Source organism: Piliocolobus tephrosceles, chromosome 9 (assembly GCF_002776525.5).
Source record: "Piliocolobus tephrosceles isolate RC106 chromosome 9, ASM277652v3, whole genome shotgun sequence".
Lineage (NCBI taxonomy): Eukaryota > Metazoa > Chordata > Mammalia > Primates > Cercopithecidae > Piliocolobus > Piliocolobus tephrosceles.
This window is the reverse complement of record NC_045442.1, coordinates 114,231,323-114,253,970: the sequence shown is the minus strand read 5'-3', so window position 1 is coordinate 114,253,970 and position 22,648 is coordinate 114,231,323. Positions and strand designations below refer to the sequence as shown.

The 22,648-nt window shown below is 40.1% G+C and overlaps 1 protein-coding gene across 1 annotated transcript in view; it reads right to left on the bottom strand.

Annotated features, from left to right (window-relative positions):
- Window positions 1-22,648, bottom strand: part of CUBN (cubilin) — a 336,941-nt gene that overhangs the window by 294,349 nt on the left and 19,944 nt on the right. The window contains exons 8-14 of the mRNA XM_023223232.1: window positions 15,804-15,930; window positions 14,362-14,524; window positions 11,258-11,389; window positions 9,978-10,073; window positions 4,611-4,729; window positions 3,454-3,640; window positions 2,162-2,274 (exon numbers count right to left, since the gene is read on the bottom strand). Of these exons, the coding sequence (XP_023079000.1) occupies window positions 2,162-2,274; window positions 3,454-3,640; window positions 4,611-4,729; window positions 9,978-10,073; window positions 11,258-11,389; window positions 14,362-14,524; window positions 15,804-15,930 (937 nt within the window). The remainder of the gene's footprint in view (window positions 1-2,161; window positions 2,275-3,453; window positions 3,641-4,610; window positions 4,730-9,977; window positions 10,074-11,257; window positions 11,390-14,361; window positions 14,525-15,803; window positions 15,931-22,648) is intronic.

The following is a 22,648-nucleotide window of genomic DNA, read 5'->3' as shown; positions in this document are numbered from 1 at the left end:
AATAAACACAAAAATGTGTCCGAATGGATTAGAATACAGACTTCAAATACAGTAATATAACTTATAATGTACTGACAACCTCATTTGAGATAAACAATCAAAAGAAGGCTGTCGGATTTAATTTTCATCCAAACCTAAAATCACAACAATATTCAGTTAATGAAAAAGGATATCAGGAATTTTTGAAATTCTGTGCTAGGATATTTTAAGATCAGTTACCTATTACTACATGACTTTCTCTCTTAGAACAGTTTAAACAAAACTCAAATGTTTGTTAATTGAACTATCCTGATTTGTATATATTTTCTACCATATTATGTCCATTACGAGTGAGAAGATAAAAAATCATAATAATCAAGAAAAAAACAAGATGAATTTTCTTACAAATTGGTAATAAAAGTATTACAAGTTTCTCACCTAAGAATATTTTTTTCAAAAGAATGTTTTCAATGCCAGGAAATAGAATTCATGAAAACTAAATGGAAGGAAGGAAATTCACATAGCATACCCACTGGGAAATTTATTTTGGAGTTTATTTTAGTGTGAGGTTACCAGGTCCCAAATAGTCCTCCCTCCTCAAGGGAAAAAAATGTTTTTTGACCCTTGTACAATGCCCTCTGTAATAGTTTGCTGGAAAAAGTTAATAGGATTTCAGGGGAAAATTTTATCTATTCAGACATACCACTTTATTTTTATGAGTCCAGGAGGTGGTTGAGAAACAATATTTAGAACTGCCTGGGTAATTAATGTTGGGTATAAAAGCACTAAAAACCTTGGACTTGGGTCTTAATTTGAAAAGTGTTCATGCAGCGGCTCAGAGTGACAGGCTTTGGAGGTGACTGGCCTGTGTCTGAGTCAATGCATTCCACTTTCGAACCACATGCACCTGGACACACTTCTCAGTGGCACTAGGCTCTGCTTCCTCGTGTGCAAAATGAAGGTAATAATTTCTATCTTTCAGGGTTATGAGAGTTAAAAATGGAATGCTGTAATGAAGCACTTAGCATAGAACATGGCAGAGCGAAGACATTTGATAAGAAAACTATCTTAATATCAGTGGCCATTTTTGCATAATATTCAACATAATACTGAGTGAACATCTTCTAAAATACTGTCTCAGTAACATGATTTTACAAATTAACTAGTGGCTTGCAGTCAGTCAACCAGCGTAGAGAATCATTCATACTGGAGAAAGCATGGACTTTGGAACCAGATAAACTTGACTTTGAAATTCAACTATTCCAATTACAAGCTAAGAAGTGTTAACAAAAAATGTTTAGCTTCACCTACTTTCCATTATTTCATCTATAAAAGGAGGATTTATTTATTTATTTATTTGTTTTTGAGACTGAGTCTTGCTCTGTTGCCCAGGCTGGAGTGCAGTGGCGCAATCTTGGCTCACTGAAACCTCTGCCTCCTGAGGTCAAACGATTCTCCTGCCTCAGCCTCCCAAGTAGCTGAGATTAAAGGCACCCATCGCCACACCTGGCTAATGTTTGTCATTTCAGTAGCGCCAGAGTTTCACCATGTTGACCAGGCTGGTCTTGAATTCCTGACCTCAGGTGATCCACCCACCTCAGCCTTGTAAAGTGCTAGGATTACAGGCGTGAACCACCAGGTCCGGCCTTGTTACCATTTTTTTTTTTTTTTTTTTTTTTTTGTTTGAGATGGAGTCTCACTCTGTTGTCCAGGCTGGAGTACAGTGGCACAATCTCTGCACACTACAAACTCCACCCCCTGGATTCAAGCAATTCTCCTGCCTCAGCCTCCCAAGTAGCTGGGATCACAGGAATGTGCCACTACGCTCAGCTAATTTTTTTTTTTTTTTTGTATTTTTAGTAGAGACAGGGTTTCATCATATTGACCAGGCTGGTCTGAAACTCCTGACCTTAGGTGATCCACCCGCCTCAGCCTCTCAAAGTGCTGGGATTACAGGCGAGAGCCACCATGCCCAACCCCTGTTACTTATTTCAAAGAATTAATGTACAGTTATAGAAAGGTAGGTATACGTCTAGCCAAAATCCTGGCACTCCGTACTTAGTAAGCACTCAATATATGATAGTTGAATTATCATTGTATGTATTTTATGTAATATATACACATACTCCATATTTATATATACAAATATAATATGAATTTGAACAGGAGTTACTACATTTACCTTTCCCGTTTCAGTTTTGATAACCCAGAAGCAGTTAACATCATGAACATAACCAACATCCGGGCTCCTGTAGCTGAAGCTTCCATTTATTCCTGACAAGGACTCTCCACAAACTGCAAAGGAAAACATGAACTGTGCTTTTCAGAGTTTCCTAAAAGGAAGAGGTTGGGCAACTGTAACCCTGCTGCTGATACATTTAGAGAAAATATGAGTAATGAAGGTTGGAGACAAAAGCCCTGCCATTCCCTCTCCTCTGTCCCCTTTTTCTGCAAACTTCCACAGAAATCCCACCTCTTGTTCAAAGCCCAGCTGATGCCTCATCACCTGCTCCATTAACTGCCCTGTCTTATGTTACCACTGATTCCCATTCCCTATGTCCCTGTGACACCCGATTTCACCCCACACAACGTAGCTCATATCTTTAATTCTTGTATCTGTTCTCCCATTGGGGTTGGTCTTGTCTCCTCAACCACAAGGTGAGCAGTTCATAAGTGGAGACAGTATTTTATGCTTTCATATTTCTCCATAGGGTCTACTATTGTCCTAAACATATAACAACCTCTCAATAAATGTGTTGATTCCAAATCAGGAGTCTTAAATGAGGGGCAGAAGAGTCAAAAGTGACTTTATGGAGGAAGTTGATGGGGGAAGTGCTCCTGAGGGACAGACACATCTGGATGAGAAACAGGGAAGACATGTGAGGAGGTTTGTCGGGAGAAACATCCCAAATAAATGAACACAGTGGAAAATACTCATGGTGGCATGGGGGTCTGGTGACGAAAGAAAACTTGCTTGAGTGAAGGTATTTCTAGGAAACTAGTGAAAAATAAGGTTAGATGGATCGAGTGAGACTTGGTTATAGAAGATCATCGAAAAATAATCCCAGTCTCTATTTAACAGGCAACGGGAAGCCACTGTGTATCATGGAAAGGGAGAGTGCCATGACTAAGTGCAGTATTCTAGAGAAATTAAGTGGCTGCTCCTCACAAAACTTCCCCTTAGAAAACCATAAAAGACAATACCTTAGCATGTTTTATATTCAAAAAGGGCATCATGCAAATGGCAAATACTAATCTAATTATTCTCTGGAAGAAAAGTGCCTGGCTTACAGTGAGATTCATAAATATTTACCTTGTGAATTGTATACCATTTCTACAAGGAAAGATTTAGTTCTCAATATCTGAGCAACTGGACAAAAAAGTGGGTTCAGCAGAGGAATCTGCTGAGGGACTCACTAAAGGACGCTGCTGCTATGCTGTGAGCATCTGTGGCATAAGAAATGCTGACTGTACCTTGCTGGGGAACCTGACAGAGAGGTCCAGTCCAGAGACGTGTGCATTCACAACTGAAAGAATTAACGCCATCAACACAAGTTCCTCCATTCACACAGGGGTTGCTCAAACACTCATTGATGTTTTCTGTACAGTTGACACCTGTCCAACCTGAGTCACACTTACAAAAATAACCAGAGACTGTGTCCTAAGGAAAAAAAAAAACACGCAATACCATAAAACAAATGGATAGGCAATAAACTTGAATCAATCCAAATAATAGGAATGTGGTGCCATGGAGATATATATATATATAATTATTATATATAATAATATAATATATAAGACATATAATTATATATAATATATAATATATATTATAAATATATTATATATTATATTATATATAAATATATTATATATTATATATATTATATATTATAGATTTCTAATATATTATATACAATTACTATAAATATATAATTATATTATATACAATTACTATAAATATATAATTATATATAAAATAATTTTTTTTTTGAGATGGAGTCTCACTCTGTCACCCCAGCTGGAGTGCAGTGGTGTGATCTCAGCTCACTGCAACCTCCGCCTCCCGAGTTCAAGTGATTTTCCTGTCTCAGCCTCCTGAGTAACTGGGATTACAGGCATGTGCCACCATGCCTGGCTAACTTTTTTTTAGTAGAGATGAGGTTTCACCATGTTGGTCAGGCCGGTCTCAAACTCCTGGCTCGTGATCCACCCACCTCAGCCTCCCAAAATGCTGGGATTACAGGTGTGAGCCACCATGCCTGGCCGATTGATATATTTAACAGGTGCTACAAATATATATGTATTTATATATAGGTATTTTCTAGTAGTCCAACTTGTTATTAATAAGTTTAAATGGTAATTGTTAAGTATAAGTCAGATTTATTTAGATCAAACTGCAGGCGTGGTTTAGTTCTTCGTAAACCACTGAGACAAAAAATTAACTCAATGCTTTTTCCTGAGAACTAAAATCATTATCTATCTTTTATCTGAGAGTTCTTGACAGTTCCTTATCTGAAACTTGACTCATTATCTTAACATTCTTGAATCCTATAACGATACATTTTATAGGCGTGAAACTAAAATTATTCTCAGGTACTCTCTTTCCATAGGAAGAATAAAGGACTCACGATGCATTGTCCATTTAGACAGGGGTGACTTAGGCAAATATTACTGAGATGCACACATCCATTTGGCCCATAACCATTTCCAGTATAACCCGGGAGACACGTGCAGAGAGGTAAGGATCCTGTTCAGAAATAAAAACAAATGTGTAAATACAGTTCTCCTCCTCTGTTCAGATGCAGCATCTAAACTCAGAATATGCTGTATAAACAAGGATCCACCAACATCCAGTCTGCATATTTTGACAGGCAGATAAAACAAGGTATGAGGAGAAAATATTAGAATCTTTATTTTTGTATTTCTTTTTTTTTTTTTTTTTTTTTTTTGAGACGGAGTTTCACTCTGTCGCCCAGGCTGGAGTGCAGTGGCCAGATCTCAGCTCACTGCAAGCTCCGCCCCCTGGGTTTACGCCATTCTCCTGCCTCAGCCTCCCGAGTAGCTGGGACTACAGGCGCCCGCCACCTCGCCCAGCTAGTTTTTTGTATTTTTTAGTAGAGATAGGGTTTCACCGTGTTAGCCAGGATGGTCTCGATCTCCTGACCTCGTGATCCGCCCTCCTCGGCCTCCCAAAGTGCTGGGATTACAGGCTTGAGCCACCGCGCCTGGCCTATTTTTGTATTTCTTATCTTAAAATAAGAAAGCCATTAAATGCAGTCAATACATTATTGCAGTATTGGCTTGCCATCAGTGCTGTCAGCCCATATGTTAGATGGTCCTGAGCTTTGCATAACGGTGAGGGACACCTGGGGAAGACAGACATTCTTATCATGGAGGAGTTAACAGCAGAAAAGGAGATACTTAGGATGAAACTTATCTGTTGCAAGCACTGGATTTACACTGACTGATTTAATCCCCTCAAGAACCCAATAGAGGGCTGGGTGCAGTGGCTCACACCTGTAATCCCAGCACTTTGGGAGACTGAGGTGGGCAGATCACTTGAGTTCAGGAGTTAGAGACCAGCTGGCCAACATAGAGAAATCCTGTTTCTACTAAAAATACAAAAATTAGCGGGGTGTGGTGGCACACGCCTATAATCCCAGCTACTTGGGAGGGTGAGGCAGGAGAATCGCTTGAACCCGGGAGGCAGAGGTTGCAGTGAGCTGAGAGAGCGCCACTGCACTCCAGCCTGGGTGACAGAGTGAGACTCCATTTCAAAAAAAAATTTTTTTTAACAATAATAATAATAATAATAAAGAGCCCTATGGAATCTGTATTCCCTGCACTTTGGGAGGCCGAGACAGGCAGATCACCTGAGGTCATGAGTTTGACCTGGCTAACATGGTGAAGCCCTGTCTCTACTAAAAATACAAACCAATTAGCTGGGCATGGTGGCCTGTAGTCCAAGCTAATCAGGAGGCTGAGGCAGACAAATCGCTTGAACCCAGGAGGTGGAGGTTGCAGTGAGCCAAGATCCCACCACTGCAATCCAGCCTGGGCGATAGAGCAAGACTCCATCTCAACAACAACAACAACAAAAAGGCCTATGTAGATATTCTTTTATAATCCCCATTTTATAGATGAAGCCAGAGTACAGACAGACTGTCCTGGCCAAGGACACACAGCTAGAATGAAGAGAAGCCCAGAGAGCAAGCAGCCCCCTCATGTGTAGGGTGCCTACAGCACATCTGCATGGGAGTGTAGCTTACACGGGCAGGCCACATTTCCCTAGTTATGTGGACGTGCAGATTGTATGCTGCCAGGTGGGTTTTTTTGTTTGTTTTTTGTTTGGTTTTTTGTTGTTGTTGTTGTTTTTCTTTTGAGACAGAGTCTCGCTCTGTTGCCCAGGCTGGAGTGCAGTGGTGTGATCTTGGCTCACTACAAGCTCCACCTCCTGGGTTCTCACCATTCTCCTGCCTCAGCCTCCCAAGTAGCTGGGACTACATGCACCTGCCACCACGTCCGGCTAATTTTTTGTATTTTTTAGTAGAGACAGGCTTTCGCCATGTTAGCCAGGATGGTCTCGATCTGCTGACCTCATGATCCACCTGCCTCGGCCTCCCAAAGTGCTGGGATTACAGGCGTGAATTACCACACCTGGCCTGTATGCTGCCAGTTTTAAACAGGCTAAATAGCCATCACAGAATGAACTCAAGTCTCTAAAAGATGTTTGCAATAAAATCACAGATTGAAGATAATACAGTAACATAAATATATGGGGACATCAACAAAATACTAGTGCCAAAACTTCTCCCACACTTCTGATGAGCTCCTCATCACCACGGTACAAGGTTAAAACAATGGCAATCGAATTGGGTTGGGAAGGAACTTGGTTGAAAGGAATTTGAAATGACTGAGTCTATTTAAAACATGAATTAACATCCACGATTAATTATGATGTACATGAGGTAATAGCTAACAACAGTATTAGAGCATTCAGTGTCTTGACAGTTTTCTTACACAATGTTAAGTAAAAAAATACTCATCATAGACGTTACAAAATTTTACTAAATTTAATATCCAGAGACTTTTCCAGATTTCTCACTTAATAGCAAAAAGCCCCATCTCATTGCAGAAATATATGTTCGTTCTACTATATTGTACAATGGTTGAAATAATACAAGGAAATCAATGTGGCGCTTAACTACATTTCTCCATCAGCAAGAACTGTTTAAGATGGATAGAAAAACCCTACTGAATAATTTAAAAAATAGAACAAATTATACAATGTGACAGATTACAGTAGAATTGAATGACAATATAAGTTTTTTATATTCTCAGCTTATATTACTTGCAAGATTCTGTTTCAATATTAAAAACACAAATATCTTTTTAAAATAAAGAATTGCCTAGAAATGCATTTTTTGTAGTTAATTACTTCTTTTAAAAATATTTGGCCGGGCGCGGTGGCTCAAGCCTGTAATCCCAGCACTTTGGGAGGCCGAGACGGGCGGATCACGAGGTCAGGAGATCGAGACCATCCTGGCTAACACGGTGAAACCCCGTCTCTACTAAAAAATACAAAAAACTAGCTGGGCGAGGTGGCGGGCGCCTGTAGTCCCAGCTACTCGGGAGGCTGAGGCAGGAGAATGGCGTAAACCCGGGAGGCGGAGCTTGCAGTGAGCTGAGATCCGGCCACTGCACTCCAGCCTGGGCAACAGAGCAAGACTCCGTCTTAAAAAAAAAAAAAAAAATATTTGGGCCGGGCGTGGTGGCTCACGCCTATAATCCCAGCACTTTGGGAGGCCGAGCCGGGCGGATCACTTGAGGTCAGGAGTTCGAGAGCAGTCTGGCCAACATGGTAAAACCCTGTCTCTACTAAAAATACAAAAATTAGCCAAGTGTGGTGGCACATGGCTGTAGTCCCAGCTACTCGGGAGGTTGAGGTGGGAGAATTGCTTCAACCCGGGAGACGGAGTTTGCAGTGAGCTGAGATCATGCCATTGCACTCCAGCCTGGGTGACAAAGCGAGACTCCAACTCAAAAAAAAAAGAAAGAAAGAAAAAGAAAAAAATATATTTATAGGGAAAAATGGAGTAAGTAAGCTCTAAAACTGTTGCAGCTCTGCCTAGAAATTTTTTAAGGTTCCCAGGGTAAGCTTACAGGTTGCAGTAAAGAAGGGCAGCCTAAAAGTACATAAAGTGCTATTAATACTTCATGTCATCAACATTATGACCGTCTTCCATATTTAAAAAAAGGTTATGTTTGTAATAATATTTGTTACAAGCACTTTACATATAAGGACTCATTTAATCATCTCAAGCACCCTGAGGTAGGTGTTATTATTATCCTCATTTTATAGATGAAGAACTAAAGCATAGAGATTAAGTGTCTTGACTGAGGACAAGCAGCTAAAATATGGTGGAGCCCAGGGAAAAATGACAGCAGTCTTTATCTAGAAATCATGCTCCTAACCGCTTTGGTATGTTGATAATCAATTAATAAGCATTTAGTCACACGTATGTGTGTGTGTGTGTTTACATACACATATATATTCTTTTCTATATATGCAAGTATATGACAAATTAATAAAAAATAAAGGTGGTATCTTGAAATAGCAAGAGATATGATTATTCAAGAGATGGAGTTGGGTCCACTTATTTGAGCAAAAATACCAAGCCAGATCTCTATTTGATGCTATAGATAAAAAATATATTCTGAAAATATAAAATATCTTACCATAAGGAAACCCATAAAAGTATAAAAGAACATGTACTTGACAATTTTTAAAGAGTTCAGTAAAGAAGGCCTTCCTAAACATGACTTCAAAGGGAGAAATTATTAGAGAAAAGATTTATCTTTTTGATTACATAACAATTCTAAACTTCTTTACAGAAAATACCACCACAAGATTAAAAGAAAAACAACATACCAGGAAAAACATTTATAAAACATAAGATATATAATGAGGTAATGTCTTTAGTACATAAAGAAATTTTGCCAATCAGTAAGAAAGAAAGAGAATAAAGGGGATGGACAAATAAAAAAATGCCCAGTGAAAATGTGGAAAATATTAATTATTAGTAATCAAAAAGTATAAATGAAAGTAATTGAAAAACTAATTTTGCCTATAAAACTGACCAAGATGAAAAATAATAATAATATCTATTATTGTCAAAGACAGAGTAAATATGTATTTTTATACACTGTCTGTAAATACATACATTGATACAACCTTTCTTGGAGAAAGTTTAGCAGTATATATTTTGTTAAATTACAGGGTTAAACCCTTTTATGCAGCATTGCAAACACTGTTGGTTGCCACCCTAGATCCATTCTCTCCTTCCTTCTTTCCACAAACTCCTCATTTCAGCTGGACTCAGGATGCCCGAAATATAGATTGTACTTCCTAACCTCCCTTTGCAGCCAGGTGTAGCCAGTCAGCTCAGTTTTAAGCAACAGCCTAGAAAAGGAAGAGTCCTTTAAAAGAAGGTGGCATAGCCTTCTTCCTCCTTTTCTCCTGCCTGCTCATTGGAATACAGTCATTAATTAATTAGTTAGCTTAATTACCTTATTTCCTAAATTAGAGCAGACCATTAAAGAGCATAGCTTATTACATTTTTAAGAAATCCAGCCAGGTACAGTGGCTCACACCTGCAATTCCAGCACTTTGGGAGGCCGAGGCAGGCAGATCATGAGGTCAGGAGATCAAGACCACCCTGGCTAACACAGTGAAACCCCATCTCTACTGGGAGGCAGAGCTTGCAGTAAGCCAAGATTGCACCACTGCACTCCAGCCTGGGCAACAGAGCAAGACTCCGTCTCAAAAAAAAAAAAAAGAAACCCAAACATGTAGTTTTATGACATGGATTAATTTTAGGTTTGAAAGTCAAAATAATAATTTTGAGAACAGAGGATTTTGTGTGTAAGATGTTGAATTGGTTTAGAGGGTCTTATTACAATACCCAAAGCCAAAGAGAGAAATGAGTCATTACCTAGAGTTGAGGAGCATGAGGCATCTGGATGGCAGCCTCCGTTACCGACTGAGCAGATGTCTATGAGTGTGCACACTCTTCCGTCACCCTGGTACCCTGATGAGAACAAGAGCCGGGGCATAAGAAACAATGTCAAAAAGATGGGGGGACAATGCCTGTCTAAGATTCAAGTATCATGAAACAGACCAATCAGGGATCTTCTCTCATCAAAACAAAAAATATAAGTATAAAATGTCATCAACAAATGAAATTTCATAAATATGAAAAATAACAAGTATTAGTAACTTGATTTCATAAACAATGTTCTGGGTTGTTTCTAATGAAAAAATATGTATAAAACTGCTGGTAGACTTAGAAAGTGCTGACACTAAGAAAGTTAATATTTTTACATTACAGTGACTCTGATGTTCTTAGATGTCAATTATTATAGCACCCCAAAGTACTGTAGTTCCATGTTATTAAAACATACAAGATTTCAGAGTATCCCTTAGTACTCCCTGAACTTCTTGGATAGTAATTTGATTCAGGTTAGAGAATAGCAGAAAAGACTCCTTTCCAGAAAAGGAGGGAAACCAACAATTACTAAATATGCCTACTGTGATGCCTGTGGTTTACTAAACTTGGTATACAAAACAACTCAGGAGTGCACGATATTAATAAATTATTCGTGAGGGCAATGGAACAGTAAGTCTGTGATCCACTCAGAAAACTTTTCAAATTCTGCATTAGCTCTGTAGCTATTTGACAGTTTGTAAAGTTTGTTGTTTTCTATTGATATTCAAAATGTTTTTTCTTTCTTATCATAGTGTTATACTAATGTGTCCTGAATTCACAAGACAAACAAAACTTTCTGTACTATTTTCTCTCCTAAGACAAAAATCATATTTTATTTTTTATTTTTTTAAGATGGAGTCTCACTCTGTTGCCCAGGCTGGAGTGCAGTGGCGCGATCTCAGCTCACTGCAACCTCCGCTTCCCAGGTTTAAGTGATTCTCGTGCTTCAGCCTCCCGAGTAGCTGGGATTACAAGCACGCACCACCACGCCCAGCTAATTTTGTATTTTTAGTAGAAAACGGGTTTCACCATGTTGGCCGGGGTGGTCTCGAACTCCTGACCTCATGTGATCCACCCACCTCAGCCGCCCAAAGTGCCGGGATTACAGGCATGAGTGACTGCGCTCAGCCAGAAATCATATTTTAAATGGAGCACAAGATTCCGTATTCAAATGTCTGTGTTCCCTGTACTGGGGTCAGGAGGTTCACACTGAACCGAGGCAGCACCTGGTGGACAGGCCTGACAGTGGGAAGACCCAGGTGTATTCACACACTCAACAAGTGGAGCCACAGAACAGCCGCCGTTATTTATCTCACATTCATTGATATCTTCGCAAACATATCCATTGCCTTGCCAGCCTAGAAAAACAAGAAGATTTAAAAGTTTAGTTCTATAGACAAGTCAACAAGGAAGAAATACGAGTCAAAACATACAAAAACTTTCTCCACCTAAGGAACTATAAAATAAAAATGAGATATGCTTATCAGATTGGCAAAAGTTGTTTTGAATTCTTACAATCAAATTCTGGCAACAAAGTGGGCAAATGGGCTCCTCGTACATGCTGATAGTTAGATATTAAATTGATATAACCTATTTGAAAGAGCTCTGGCTGTATTCACCAACATTTTTTAAATACATAGACTTTGACTACCAACTGCACTTATTAAAACTCAGCCTATTGTGATAAAACTACCACCACACTAAGATGTAGGTAAGAGGATGTCTACTGCAGCACTGTTTAATTGGGAAAAACCCCTCAAGCATCAACAGAAGCATAGCTGAACACCTTATGACTCATCTTTGTGACTGAACACTAAAAACACTTTTAATATCATGCGCAAACCTATATACCTACATATGCATACACACAAACACTGAAAGAATTTTTATATATACATTAATTAAAATATTAAACGTGGCTGAGCAAGGTGGCTCTCATGTAATCCCAGCAGTTTGGGAGGCTGAGGTGGGCAGATCACCTGAGGCCAGGAGTTCAAGACCAGCCTGGCCAACATGGTGAAACCCTATCTGTACTAAAAACACAAAAATTAGCTGGACGTGGTGGTGCACCCCTGGAGTCCCAGCTACTTGGGAGGCTGAGGCAGGAGAATCCCTCAAACCCCGGAGGTAGAGGTTGCAGTGAGCCAAGATTGCACCACTGCACTCTGGCCTGGGCGACAGAGCAAGACTCTGTCTCAAAAACAGAAACAAAAAGAAACTAACTGTTAAAATCATATGGAGGATTGGGCTCATACTCCTAATTTTGGGAAAGAATTTTTTAAACTCTTGCATAAGTGCTTGTACGAATGAAGAATAAGGTAAAAGAGGAAGGAGAACAAATGACTAATGGTGTCATTAGGAAGATGGGATTTAATAATTTTACTTTAGTCGTTCCCATTTTATTCAATGGTTGTAGATTTGTATTACTTTTATAATTCAAATTATTACAATTATAAGAATCCTTAAAAACCTTTGAAGACTTAACAATATTTATATTCTTTGATTTAAGCAGAATCCTCTTCTAAGACTCTACCTAAGAAAATTATCATATTAGTGCATGGCAAAATGCATACATGAAAAAAGTTGCAAGAAAAAGTGCCCAAATGTTCATCATGGTCCTCTGTGTGATAAGATCAAAGGTATTTTTTTCTATTTTTTCCGTATTTTTGTAGTGATATTTTATAAGCAGCATATATTGCTTTGCTGCTTATAAAATGTAACTGCTATATACTGTAGGAAAAATAGAGTGATAAACAAGAAAAAAAATTGTTTCTCTTTTTCCTCTCCAACAATAAAAAGAAGAATGTAAAAACACATTGCCAATCCTCTAATGTAAATAATTTATTTTTCTGATTTATAGTTTTTAAAGATTGTGCATGATCAACTACCTTCAAAATGTGATTGCTTGCAAATCATGCTTGCCCCTGAGAACTAAGAGGGAAAAAGTCTTCATAGGTTTCTCCATCTCTTTCCAGTTTTACAAGATCTAAATATATACACGCAGAACACCACTAAACCAAAAATCACTACCTGGGGCTATAGGTTTGTGGGGTTTCTTGGAGAGAAGAAACTCGCCAAGAAACTTGGGTTTCAATTCTGGCTATCTGTAAAGCTATGTGATCTTGGGCAAGTTATTCAACCTCTTTAAGCTCAAGTTATCATATTTTAAAATGTGAGTAATACTTATTCTTACCATGTCTTGGTTTTGTTGTAGTTACAAGAATTAAAAATTACTTATACAGTGCCTTAATAATACTTTTATTAAAAATAAAAAGCAGGCCGTGCGTGGTGGCTCACGCCTGTAATCCCAGCACTTTTGGAGGCCAAGGTGGGCAGAACACTTGAGGCCAGGAGTTTGAGACCAGCCTGGCTAACATGGCAAACCCCGTCTCTACTAAACCTACAAAAATTAGCTGGGCATGGTGGCTTGTGCCCGTAATCCCAGCCACTCAGGAGGCTGAGGCAGGAGAATTGCTTGAACCCAGGAAGTGGAGGTTGTAGTGAGCTGAGATCATGACACTATACTCCAGCCTGGGTGACAGGGAGAGACTCTGTCTCAAAACAATAACAAAACCAAAGCAAAAGAAAACCAGCTACTATTATTACATTATCTTTGTGCTCCATTTCTAAGAACACCCCTGGAGTGCAGATAAACCTGAGGTCTGGCTAACTGCCTACCAATGAACCCAGCACAGTGCTTTGCTCACAGTAGGCATCCTACAAAAAAATATGTGTGGAATGTATGATGACTGTCTCATAGAACAAAAGATGCCCTCGGATTCAAACCCAGGCAGTCTTTGACTAACAGAGCCCACATTTTCCATGACTCAACATCCGGTGTCCCTAGAGATTCAGTTGCTGCAGGGCTGTGATGGAGCTGGATATCTCTGTTTACATCAAGTCCACAAGATACGCTAATGACACACCCAGGCAAGAGCTACTGGACTGTGGTGGAGATGCAAAGAGGTCAAATAATTTCCCCATGTGTACAAACAGCTGGTTAGTATGAAAGGTGGCACTACAGTATTTCTTTTGATCTCAAATCCGGTTGGTTGACGGTCACTGCAATGCAGTGTCTAACTTACAAATTCTATGGCTAACCTTGCCCCAAAGTCTGACTCTAGCACAGTTTTGGACAAGCCTCCCTCTTTTGTCGTGGAATTGTGATAGCAGTGAGATCGTCGAGCAGAAGCTAGTGAACCAGGACACAAAACTGGATTTGAACACCTCCTAAGAATGGTCTTCTTACTCATCAATAGTGAAAGAAAATTGATTCTGGCACCTCGCCAACCTGGCATGCAGAGCCTGGCATGTGGCCCTGAGAACGTACCTGTTGGGCAGGCCCCACAATAGAAAGAGCCTAGAGTGTTGAAACACTGCACAAGTGTGGAGCAAGGCCCGGGCTGGAAGCTGCACTCGTCTCTGTCCAGCGTGCAGGCAGGGCTGTTTGGTGGAGACATCCACCCAGCATCACAGATGCAGCTGTACTTGGGCTGGCAGGATGACAACAGCATGAATAAAGACAATCATGAAAATCAGCAAGAAAAGCCTTTGAACATTTCATCAAGCCCCAAGCTGTTTATCCTCTAACATTCATTTCCATACGGCCAATCCACTGGCTTCTCTTTTCCTTCCCATATGATTAAGCATTTAGACCAGACCATGCAAAAAGGGAAACATCTTTATTTCAGAGTAAAAGCAAGCTATAATTTCTCCCAAAGATGCCAGGGAAAGAGTAACAACAATCAAGAACTGTAAGTCAATATAATTAAAGTCAATCAACTCAGCCTGCTATGTTTTTAGAGGGAAAAACATCCATGTAGGCACAGACCTTGGAAACTCAATTCTGTTTGTTTTTCTTTGGAAAATTCTTCCTCCTACCCACCTCCTCAACCCTTCCATCCCCATCATTGGATGGGAACTATTTTCCATCACATGGGTAGAAAAAATAGAACTAAAAATAAAGAATTGAAGTTCTCATGAAGAGCCAAGCCAGCCAAGACTGGACAACTTTAAGGGTCAGGGGTAAAAGTCATCAGGACCTAGGGCATGGAGGGGTATTCTGGGGAGTGGGCTCTTAGAGTCTGCAGCAGTTCCAGAGACTCAGGTCAGGAAAAGTCAGACTCTTTGAAACCACATGTTGCCAACAAGACTGGTCCTTTTATATTCCTGTGTTTTGTCACTGTTAAAATAAAACTTACAAGGCCAAGAGAAGGTCTTATCTCAGAGACAGTCATGACGAGATAATAAAAATGGTCCTATTTCTGCTGGGCGTGGTGGCTCATGCCTGTAATTGCAGCACTTTGGGCAGCTGAGGTGGGTGGACCACTTGAGGCCAGGAGTTCGAGACCATCCTGGCCAACATGGCAAAACCCTGTCTCTACTAAAAATACCAAAATTAGCCAGGCATGTTGGCATGTTCCTGTAATCTCAGCTACTCAGGAGGCTGAGGCATGAGAATTGAATTGCTTGAACCAGGGAGGTGACAGTTGCAGTGAGCTGAGATCGTGCCACTGCACTCTAGCCTGGGTGACAGAGTAAGGCTCCGTCTCAAAAAAAAAAAAAAAGGTCCTATTTGACATAATGACATCTTAATCTCTGGGTCCTATTTCCTGCACGGTTCATCTCTCCTCCTCGCCTACGTCCCACTTACAGGCAGGAAGTGACTTCACCTCTGCAAGCTCCAGGCAGTGCTTGTATACAGTGGGCATAGGAGGAGGAGCTACTAACCATGGCTCTCTGCAAGGAGGCACATTTAGGGAAGGGACCCACCTCTCCAGCTTGCTCACGGTCTAAATCCTCACAGATGCCATGGACACAACGTGCCACAGAACCCCCTTCACAGTCATTGTATTTGGAGGCACACTGCGGTCCGTACGTCTCAGGTGGGCAGTGACAACTGTTGGTTACACAAGAGCACACTGTAAGGGCTTGTGCTTTGGGGCCAGTGCCTGTCTCTTAATATCAGTGAGGAAAATAATTCAAATTACAAATCAATGATGTTAACATGGAATCGTAAGGCAGCAATGCAAATTTACTGACTGGAGTCTTGGGAGAAAATCGCTCTGCTCTGCTCCAAGTGGTGGATTGAGTAAACACAATGTTAGAGAATCACAACTTATCACCTGGTAAGCCTAGCACTATAAATTCTTGTGTTATCAGGTCATCAAACAGCATTTTCAAAGGTCAGACGTGTATCCGCCAAAGGTAATAGAGTTAGTTCAAGAAGGTAAAGGGAGAGATCAGCAAATCCATTCATCATCTGTCCAACTGGACCTGCCACGAAGCACAGGCAACGTGGGCTACACTGATAACTCCCAAATGCTCTCTAGGATTATATAACCCCACACGCAACCCAGTGTCTACACCCCATAGTCTATGATCATTATTATTATATTACAAAGGGCAATATGTCTTCTATCCGTAAAAAGTGTAGTTATATAATATAACACAGTGACATTCTTTCATAGGCATATTTGAATTTCCAACAAAATGTGGTAATTATTACATTATGCTGAAGTTAGCAGTGGGTGCTTTATTACTAGAAGATTTTAGTCCAATAATAATCAAATAAGCAATGTCGTTTTAAACCCTTGTCATTGTTAAAGCTGCTTTAGCCTTATTTTTGCAGCTTAATGGGAATGTCTACGGTCTGAGTATGGGAGCTGGGGCAGGAGGAGGGAAGAGGAGTCCCAGAAGCCTAAGCCTATCCACACGTGCCTGGGCACATCTGACGAAAGGGAGGGCCAGGCCCAGAGGTTGTCAATTGCTGGACTCAAGCAGAATTGGCAAGAAAAGCTCTCATGGGGGAAATGACTGATGGTGCCAGCAGTCAGAGACAAGGAACAGGGAGCGCCTGCACGGCCAGGCCTCCCTCCCATGCCATTCTACAAAGGAGAAGAGCTCTTTTAACAAGACACAGTAAGGTACGAGGAGCTTAGTAATGTCCATGGATGACAATGTATGAATGACAGTGTGGGAAATTAGCATTTGACAGTTTGAAAGGCATCAAGAACCAAACTCCAGGCACAGGATTCAGCTTGCCCATCGTGGGCCCCAGAAGCAATTGCTGGGGTGGCAGCTTTTTGGCAGTTTCTTAGAAAGAGGAGAGCAATGAGCGTGGCCAGAGATGGAGAGTAAGAATGCAGGGAACATCATCCATGCACTCATGTCGGGAGGCCAGACTCAGCAAATAAAAATACAGCATGTCCAATTAAATGTGAGTTTCCAATAAATGAATATTTTTTGGTATAAATATGTTCCATGCAATTTACAACATCAGTACATATTTACGTAAAAGCTGATTCATTAATACATGATATTTCTGAGCATTCCAAAGTTGCCTTTCTCATTAAGACAAAGTCATAGGAAAATAACAATAAATGATTAAATTTAAGGAGAAACTGAATTATCCATCACCACCCATAGCCATTTATCTTCCCCTCATCTCTCTCTATTTTCCTTCTCACATTGTTTTCTTTCCTCTTTGTCCCCATCTTTACATAGAATATTTATACAGATAATTTAATTAGACTCTTGAGGATTATGGAACTTTAAAACAGTTCAGACACATATTTGAGCATTTGATCCAGGAGGCTTCATTACTAACAGTTTATTTCGTCACCAGTCCCAACACCTGCCAAAAATGCTTGAGAATCTTTTTTTTACTTTTATTTTTTTTATTTTTTTGAGATGAAGTCTCACTCTGTCACTTAGGCTGGAGTGCAGTGGCGCAATCTCAGCTCACTGCAACCTCTGCTTCCCAGGTTCAAGCAATTCCCCTGTTTCAGCCTCCCAAGTAGCTGGGACCACAAGTATGTGCCACCACACTTGGCTAATTTTTTATTTTTATTTTTTAGTAGAGATGGGGTTTCACCACGTTGGCGAAGCCAACTGATTAATTACTGATTTAGCAGAAGTCTCTTTGCTAGAGGTAGAGGCTGGTCTCGAACTCCTGACCTCAGGTGATCCACCCACCTCGCCCTCCCAAAGTGCAGAGATTACAGGCGTGAGCCACTGCACCCTGCCGAAGAATTTTTAAACCAACTGTTACTAGCTTTCTATTTTCTATATCTGGTAGATCTGAGTGTTTGGGAACCGCTGGGATAAGATTGCCTAGGTTTAAATTTTGGTCCTTCCTGTTAACTGTTCACCCATACAAGCTACTAACTCCCTCTGCCCCAGTTTCTTATGGAATAATACTGGTAATCTCTGTGAACTATGGTCATATTGCAGTCTAAAGGCATTCCCCTGTAGGAAGTGCTAAGAAGATTGTCTTTATTTTATCACTAAGTGCTTAACTATTGCAAAATAATGCAAGATTTGAGAGGAGATTCTGGTTCATGGACCTGCAGTTAAATCCTTTCTCTTTATCTCTCTCTTCCTTCATCCCTGCTATTATCACTGGGAGATGAGTAGGCATTAATCCTATACTGTTATCTAAATAGCTACAAAGTACACTTCTTTCATTTAAGTTTAGATGACGTGAGAAGACAGAGAAAGGGAGGAAGAAAGTCAAGTAAACCATAGGATTCCTTGAAATGATCCTGCAAGACAAGTATTGTTAATCCCATTTTACAGACTAACATTTCCCAAAACCACAAAATGAGTAATTGGCAGAAGATAATTAGACACTTAGGTCTCCTTGACTCCTGCACCATTGTTTCTGCATGTTACATTCCTACATTCTGATAAGTAGAGTGATATGAAGATGCTGCATTTTTATGCACCTTTTTATTTTGTTTTGTTTTGAGACACGGTCTTGTGCCCAGGCTGGAGTGCAGTGGTGCGATCTCGGCTCACTGCAACATCTGCCTCCCAGGTTCAAGCGATCTTCCCACCTCTGCCTCTCAAGTAGCTGGGACTACAGATGCATGCCAGCACGTCGGTTAAGTTTTGTATTTTTTGGTAGAGACAGGGTTTCACCATGTTAGCAAGGCTGGTCTTGAACTCCTGACATCAGGTGATCCACCCGCTTTGGCCTCCCAAAATGCCAGGATTACAGGCATGAGCCACCGTGCCCAGCCTTATGTGCCTTGTTAACATAACAGGGTTTACAGGCAAAATATACTTTTAAAGTGTTTTGATATGGCCTTTAAAAAATGAACAATTACTTAGATACCTCCCTAAGTGAAAATAAAAGCCATATATTGTATTTTTAAAACCAACTTACTACTATCCCTGCTATAGTTATTAGTTACTGATTTAGCAGAAGTGTCTTTTCTAATGACCTTTTATTGCCGACTTGCTTCCAGCAGAACAAAGCTAGGCTTTTCTTTGAAAACACTGCAAGTACATTTTGGCTATTGAGAAGAGGTTAAACACACTTTGATAGTCACAGTTTAACTTGTGTTGAGTCCATGGTTCAATACTAATTTTACTCACTGACTGAAAAAGGTAATAAGTTTAATACCTAACTACCACCCAAGCTAAAACCAGATTATCCTCATTTTTTAAGCCCCGTATGATGTAAAATCTACCAGTGATACGAATGGAAATAAATGAAATAAAATTTACTAATCATCACGTTTCTGGAAAACCAGACAAACTCAACTTTTTGTTTTTCTGGAAAGCCTTCTAGATCTGAGCCCTAAATGTACAACACACACCATCCATGCATGGCAAGTTCAGATCCTAAGGGCTGTGTTAAATCCAAAGTAAGCAGGGGAGGCCAGGCATGGTAGCTCACACCTGTAATCCCAGCTGTATGGGAGGCTGAGGCGGGCAGATCACCTGAGATCAGGAGTTTGAGACCAGCCTGGCCAACATGGTGAAACCCTGTCTCTGCTAAAAATACAAAACTTAGCCAGATGTGGTGTCAGGTGCCTGTAATCCCAGCTACTCGGGCTGCTGAGGTAGGAGAATCGTTTGTCCCCAGGAGGCGGAGGTTGCAGCCATTGCACTCCAGCCTGGATGACAAAACGAGACTCAGTCTCAAAAACAAACAAACAAAAACAAACAATACAAAACAAAGTAAGCAGGGAAACAATAAGAATCAAGTCTTCAGAACAAAGAGGCAGTAACAGCATGGAGAAGTCACGAAATATCATTGTGTTAGTTGTCTGAAGCTCTGGGTCTAGACCTCAAGTCAAAAGAATCAGTGGAAACAGAAAATGATGTTTCTTGTGCTATAATCATTGTTCTAAAAAAGAATTTCTACCAGAAGTTTACCTATGAAACAGGTATGAAACAGGGCTTCCCATGAATGAGTATTTGCACCTTTTCAGAGGTCTTTACAATGGCAAAGTATTAATCCAGTTAAAGACTCCTTTTTCCGTCCAAGTAAAAGAGCTCAAAGAGTTAAAGAAACTAAAGGAGGTTCAAACTCCAAAGTGAACTTCGATGGCATGACTACATTTTTGCAGGTCCAGATGATTCCGAGGCTCAAGTTTTCTTTTAGCTAATGTGTGTTGAAGTCTCCCAAAGGGTTTTCTAGCCTCAATGAATATCCTGATTAACAGGGATTTAACCTCACATAATTAATAGAACTCAAGAAAGAATCTAAATGTCCACTTGTTTCATTACACATGGATTACACAAAGCAATAATTTAATCTTATGCTCATGCACCTTTTTTCATTTTCTTTTATTCCCTCAAAAAGTCTCCAACATATGCCTGAATTAGGGGACTTAAAGTGTAGATAATGAAATGGGATTCATGAGGTTTCAGAAACTATTCCCTTACCAAGAGAAAGAAACCTGATTTAAATGCTCTGTTCTCTAATGTCCTCCAGCAAATCTATGAAAGGCAGAGACTAGGAATCAAGATCATTCCAAAGCCATCCACACATCATCAGTTCTTCTGCATTCTTGCTGTCCTTTACAAAAGAGTGCAAGACAGAATTTGGTACTGCTCTTGCAAAGTTGAATCTGTCATTTAGAAATGCAGCTTTCAACAAATAAATGGTTCCTTCCCTCCCAGCTCTCATTCCATCATATGTATGTGTCTGGATAAAGAACTCTAACCTCTGACATGCTGCAAAGAGTGGTGAATAGTAAAGGGGTTTTTGTTTTGTTTTTAATTTTGCAGGGGGAAAAAAATAATGTGCTGAAAACAGCAACAGCAACAACTTTCGCTTGTTCTATGGATCTCATCGCAGTTTGCCCATACTTGTCTCTCTATTGTCCCAAAAGACTCCAAAAGACAGTGACGATAAAGGAAGACCAGGAGTGAAATCTAATCTCCATGACATTCTTAGATATCAGGAAGGTCAGAAAGCAGAAGTTCTAGAAGCCTGGACATTTGCCACCGATACCTCTACGTAGCAATCCTCCTTGATAAATGCCCATAAACAGAAATCAGGAGATAATGGGTTCAAGGAAATGAGAGACCAGACTGCATTTTGCTTCCAACCCAAGCCTAATAAAAGCAGGGAAAAGAGGCTTCATTTAAATGAGAAACAGAGTCCTGGAAGCAAAAAGCTCTTTAATAACATAATACTAAATTTAAGTCAGAAGTGGTTAATTTTAGTTTTGCATAATGATTGAACTCATAGACATACCTAGCAGAAGTTTGAATGATTTGAGTTTACAACCTGGAATGAGTAAAAGTTTTAAAGATCAGATCAAAAAACAAAAGTATCAAATAAAAAGAGAAGGCTTGTGACTGCAGTTTTAGCAGTGTGCGTTAATAACAGCGATGGTTTAAAAAACAAAATTACTGCACTCATTTTTGCTGGAAAGACTAGAATGGATATTGTTATGAGGAAATTGGAGAACAAGATAGCTGAGACACCATAAGAGAGCAAATAATTGCTCTTTAATCCAGTGAGATTCTACTCCAGAGTACTGAAAGGATTTGTTCATTCTAAAACAGAATTTATTTATTAATCTTTTAAAAATCACACAGTAAAAGAGACCAGTCAAACTACAAGGAAAAACAATGTCTAATTTAAAAGGTGACTTTAAAGAACTGTACAAAAGTAAGTTTGCCATTGATCTGCCCTAAATTTTTAGACTTCTTTATTAGAAACACAATGTGTGTGTCCTCAGCAAAGCTTTGATGACAGATATCCCTAGAGCATGATGGGAACACAGAGGCCCTGAGAACAGAGGCTCTGCTTAATAAGGGAAGGGAAGGTTTCCTGCAGAAAGCGATGCCTGAGCTGAGCAGGAGAAGTCTGTGGACAAGTAACTTGACAGAATGAATCAGAAGAGAAGATAGAGCTGTAATGATGACTGTGGTCAGAGAGAGTTACTTCATTCATTGAACCTCAGTTTAATCTTTGACCTTGTTATGGTCACATTTTGACATAGCATTGAAAAAAGCTCTCCCTTCTCAAAACTATGAGCTTGCTAATACATGGAACGAGTACAACGGGGGGGCACTAGTGTGGTGGGATGTCCCCTTTTCTACTTAAGGCCATTCAATGGCTCCCGTTCGATGCTCTGGCTCTTCCTAAGGCTTCAGCTCCTCTTGTACCAGGCCATGCTAACTCTCTGTGCCAATCACGGCAGCCTTCTTCCAGTTCCTTGGGGATGTTAGAGCAAGGATTTCTTCACGGGGTGAGAGTAAAGGACTCATGAGCTTTGCTTCAATTAAGTAAAAATAGCTATGTAGACATTAAGTAAGAGCTAAACATTTCCTCATGGAGTACCAACTTTTGCTGGAATACAGAT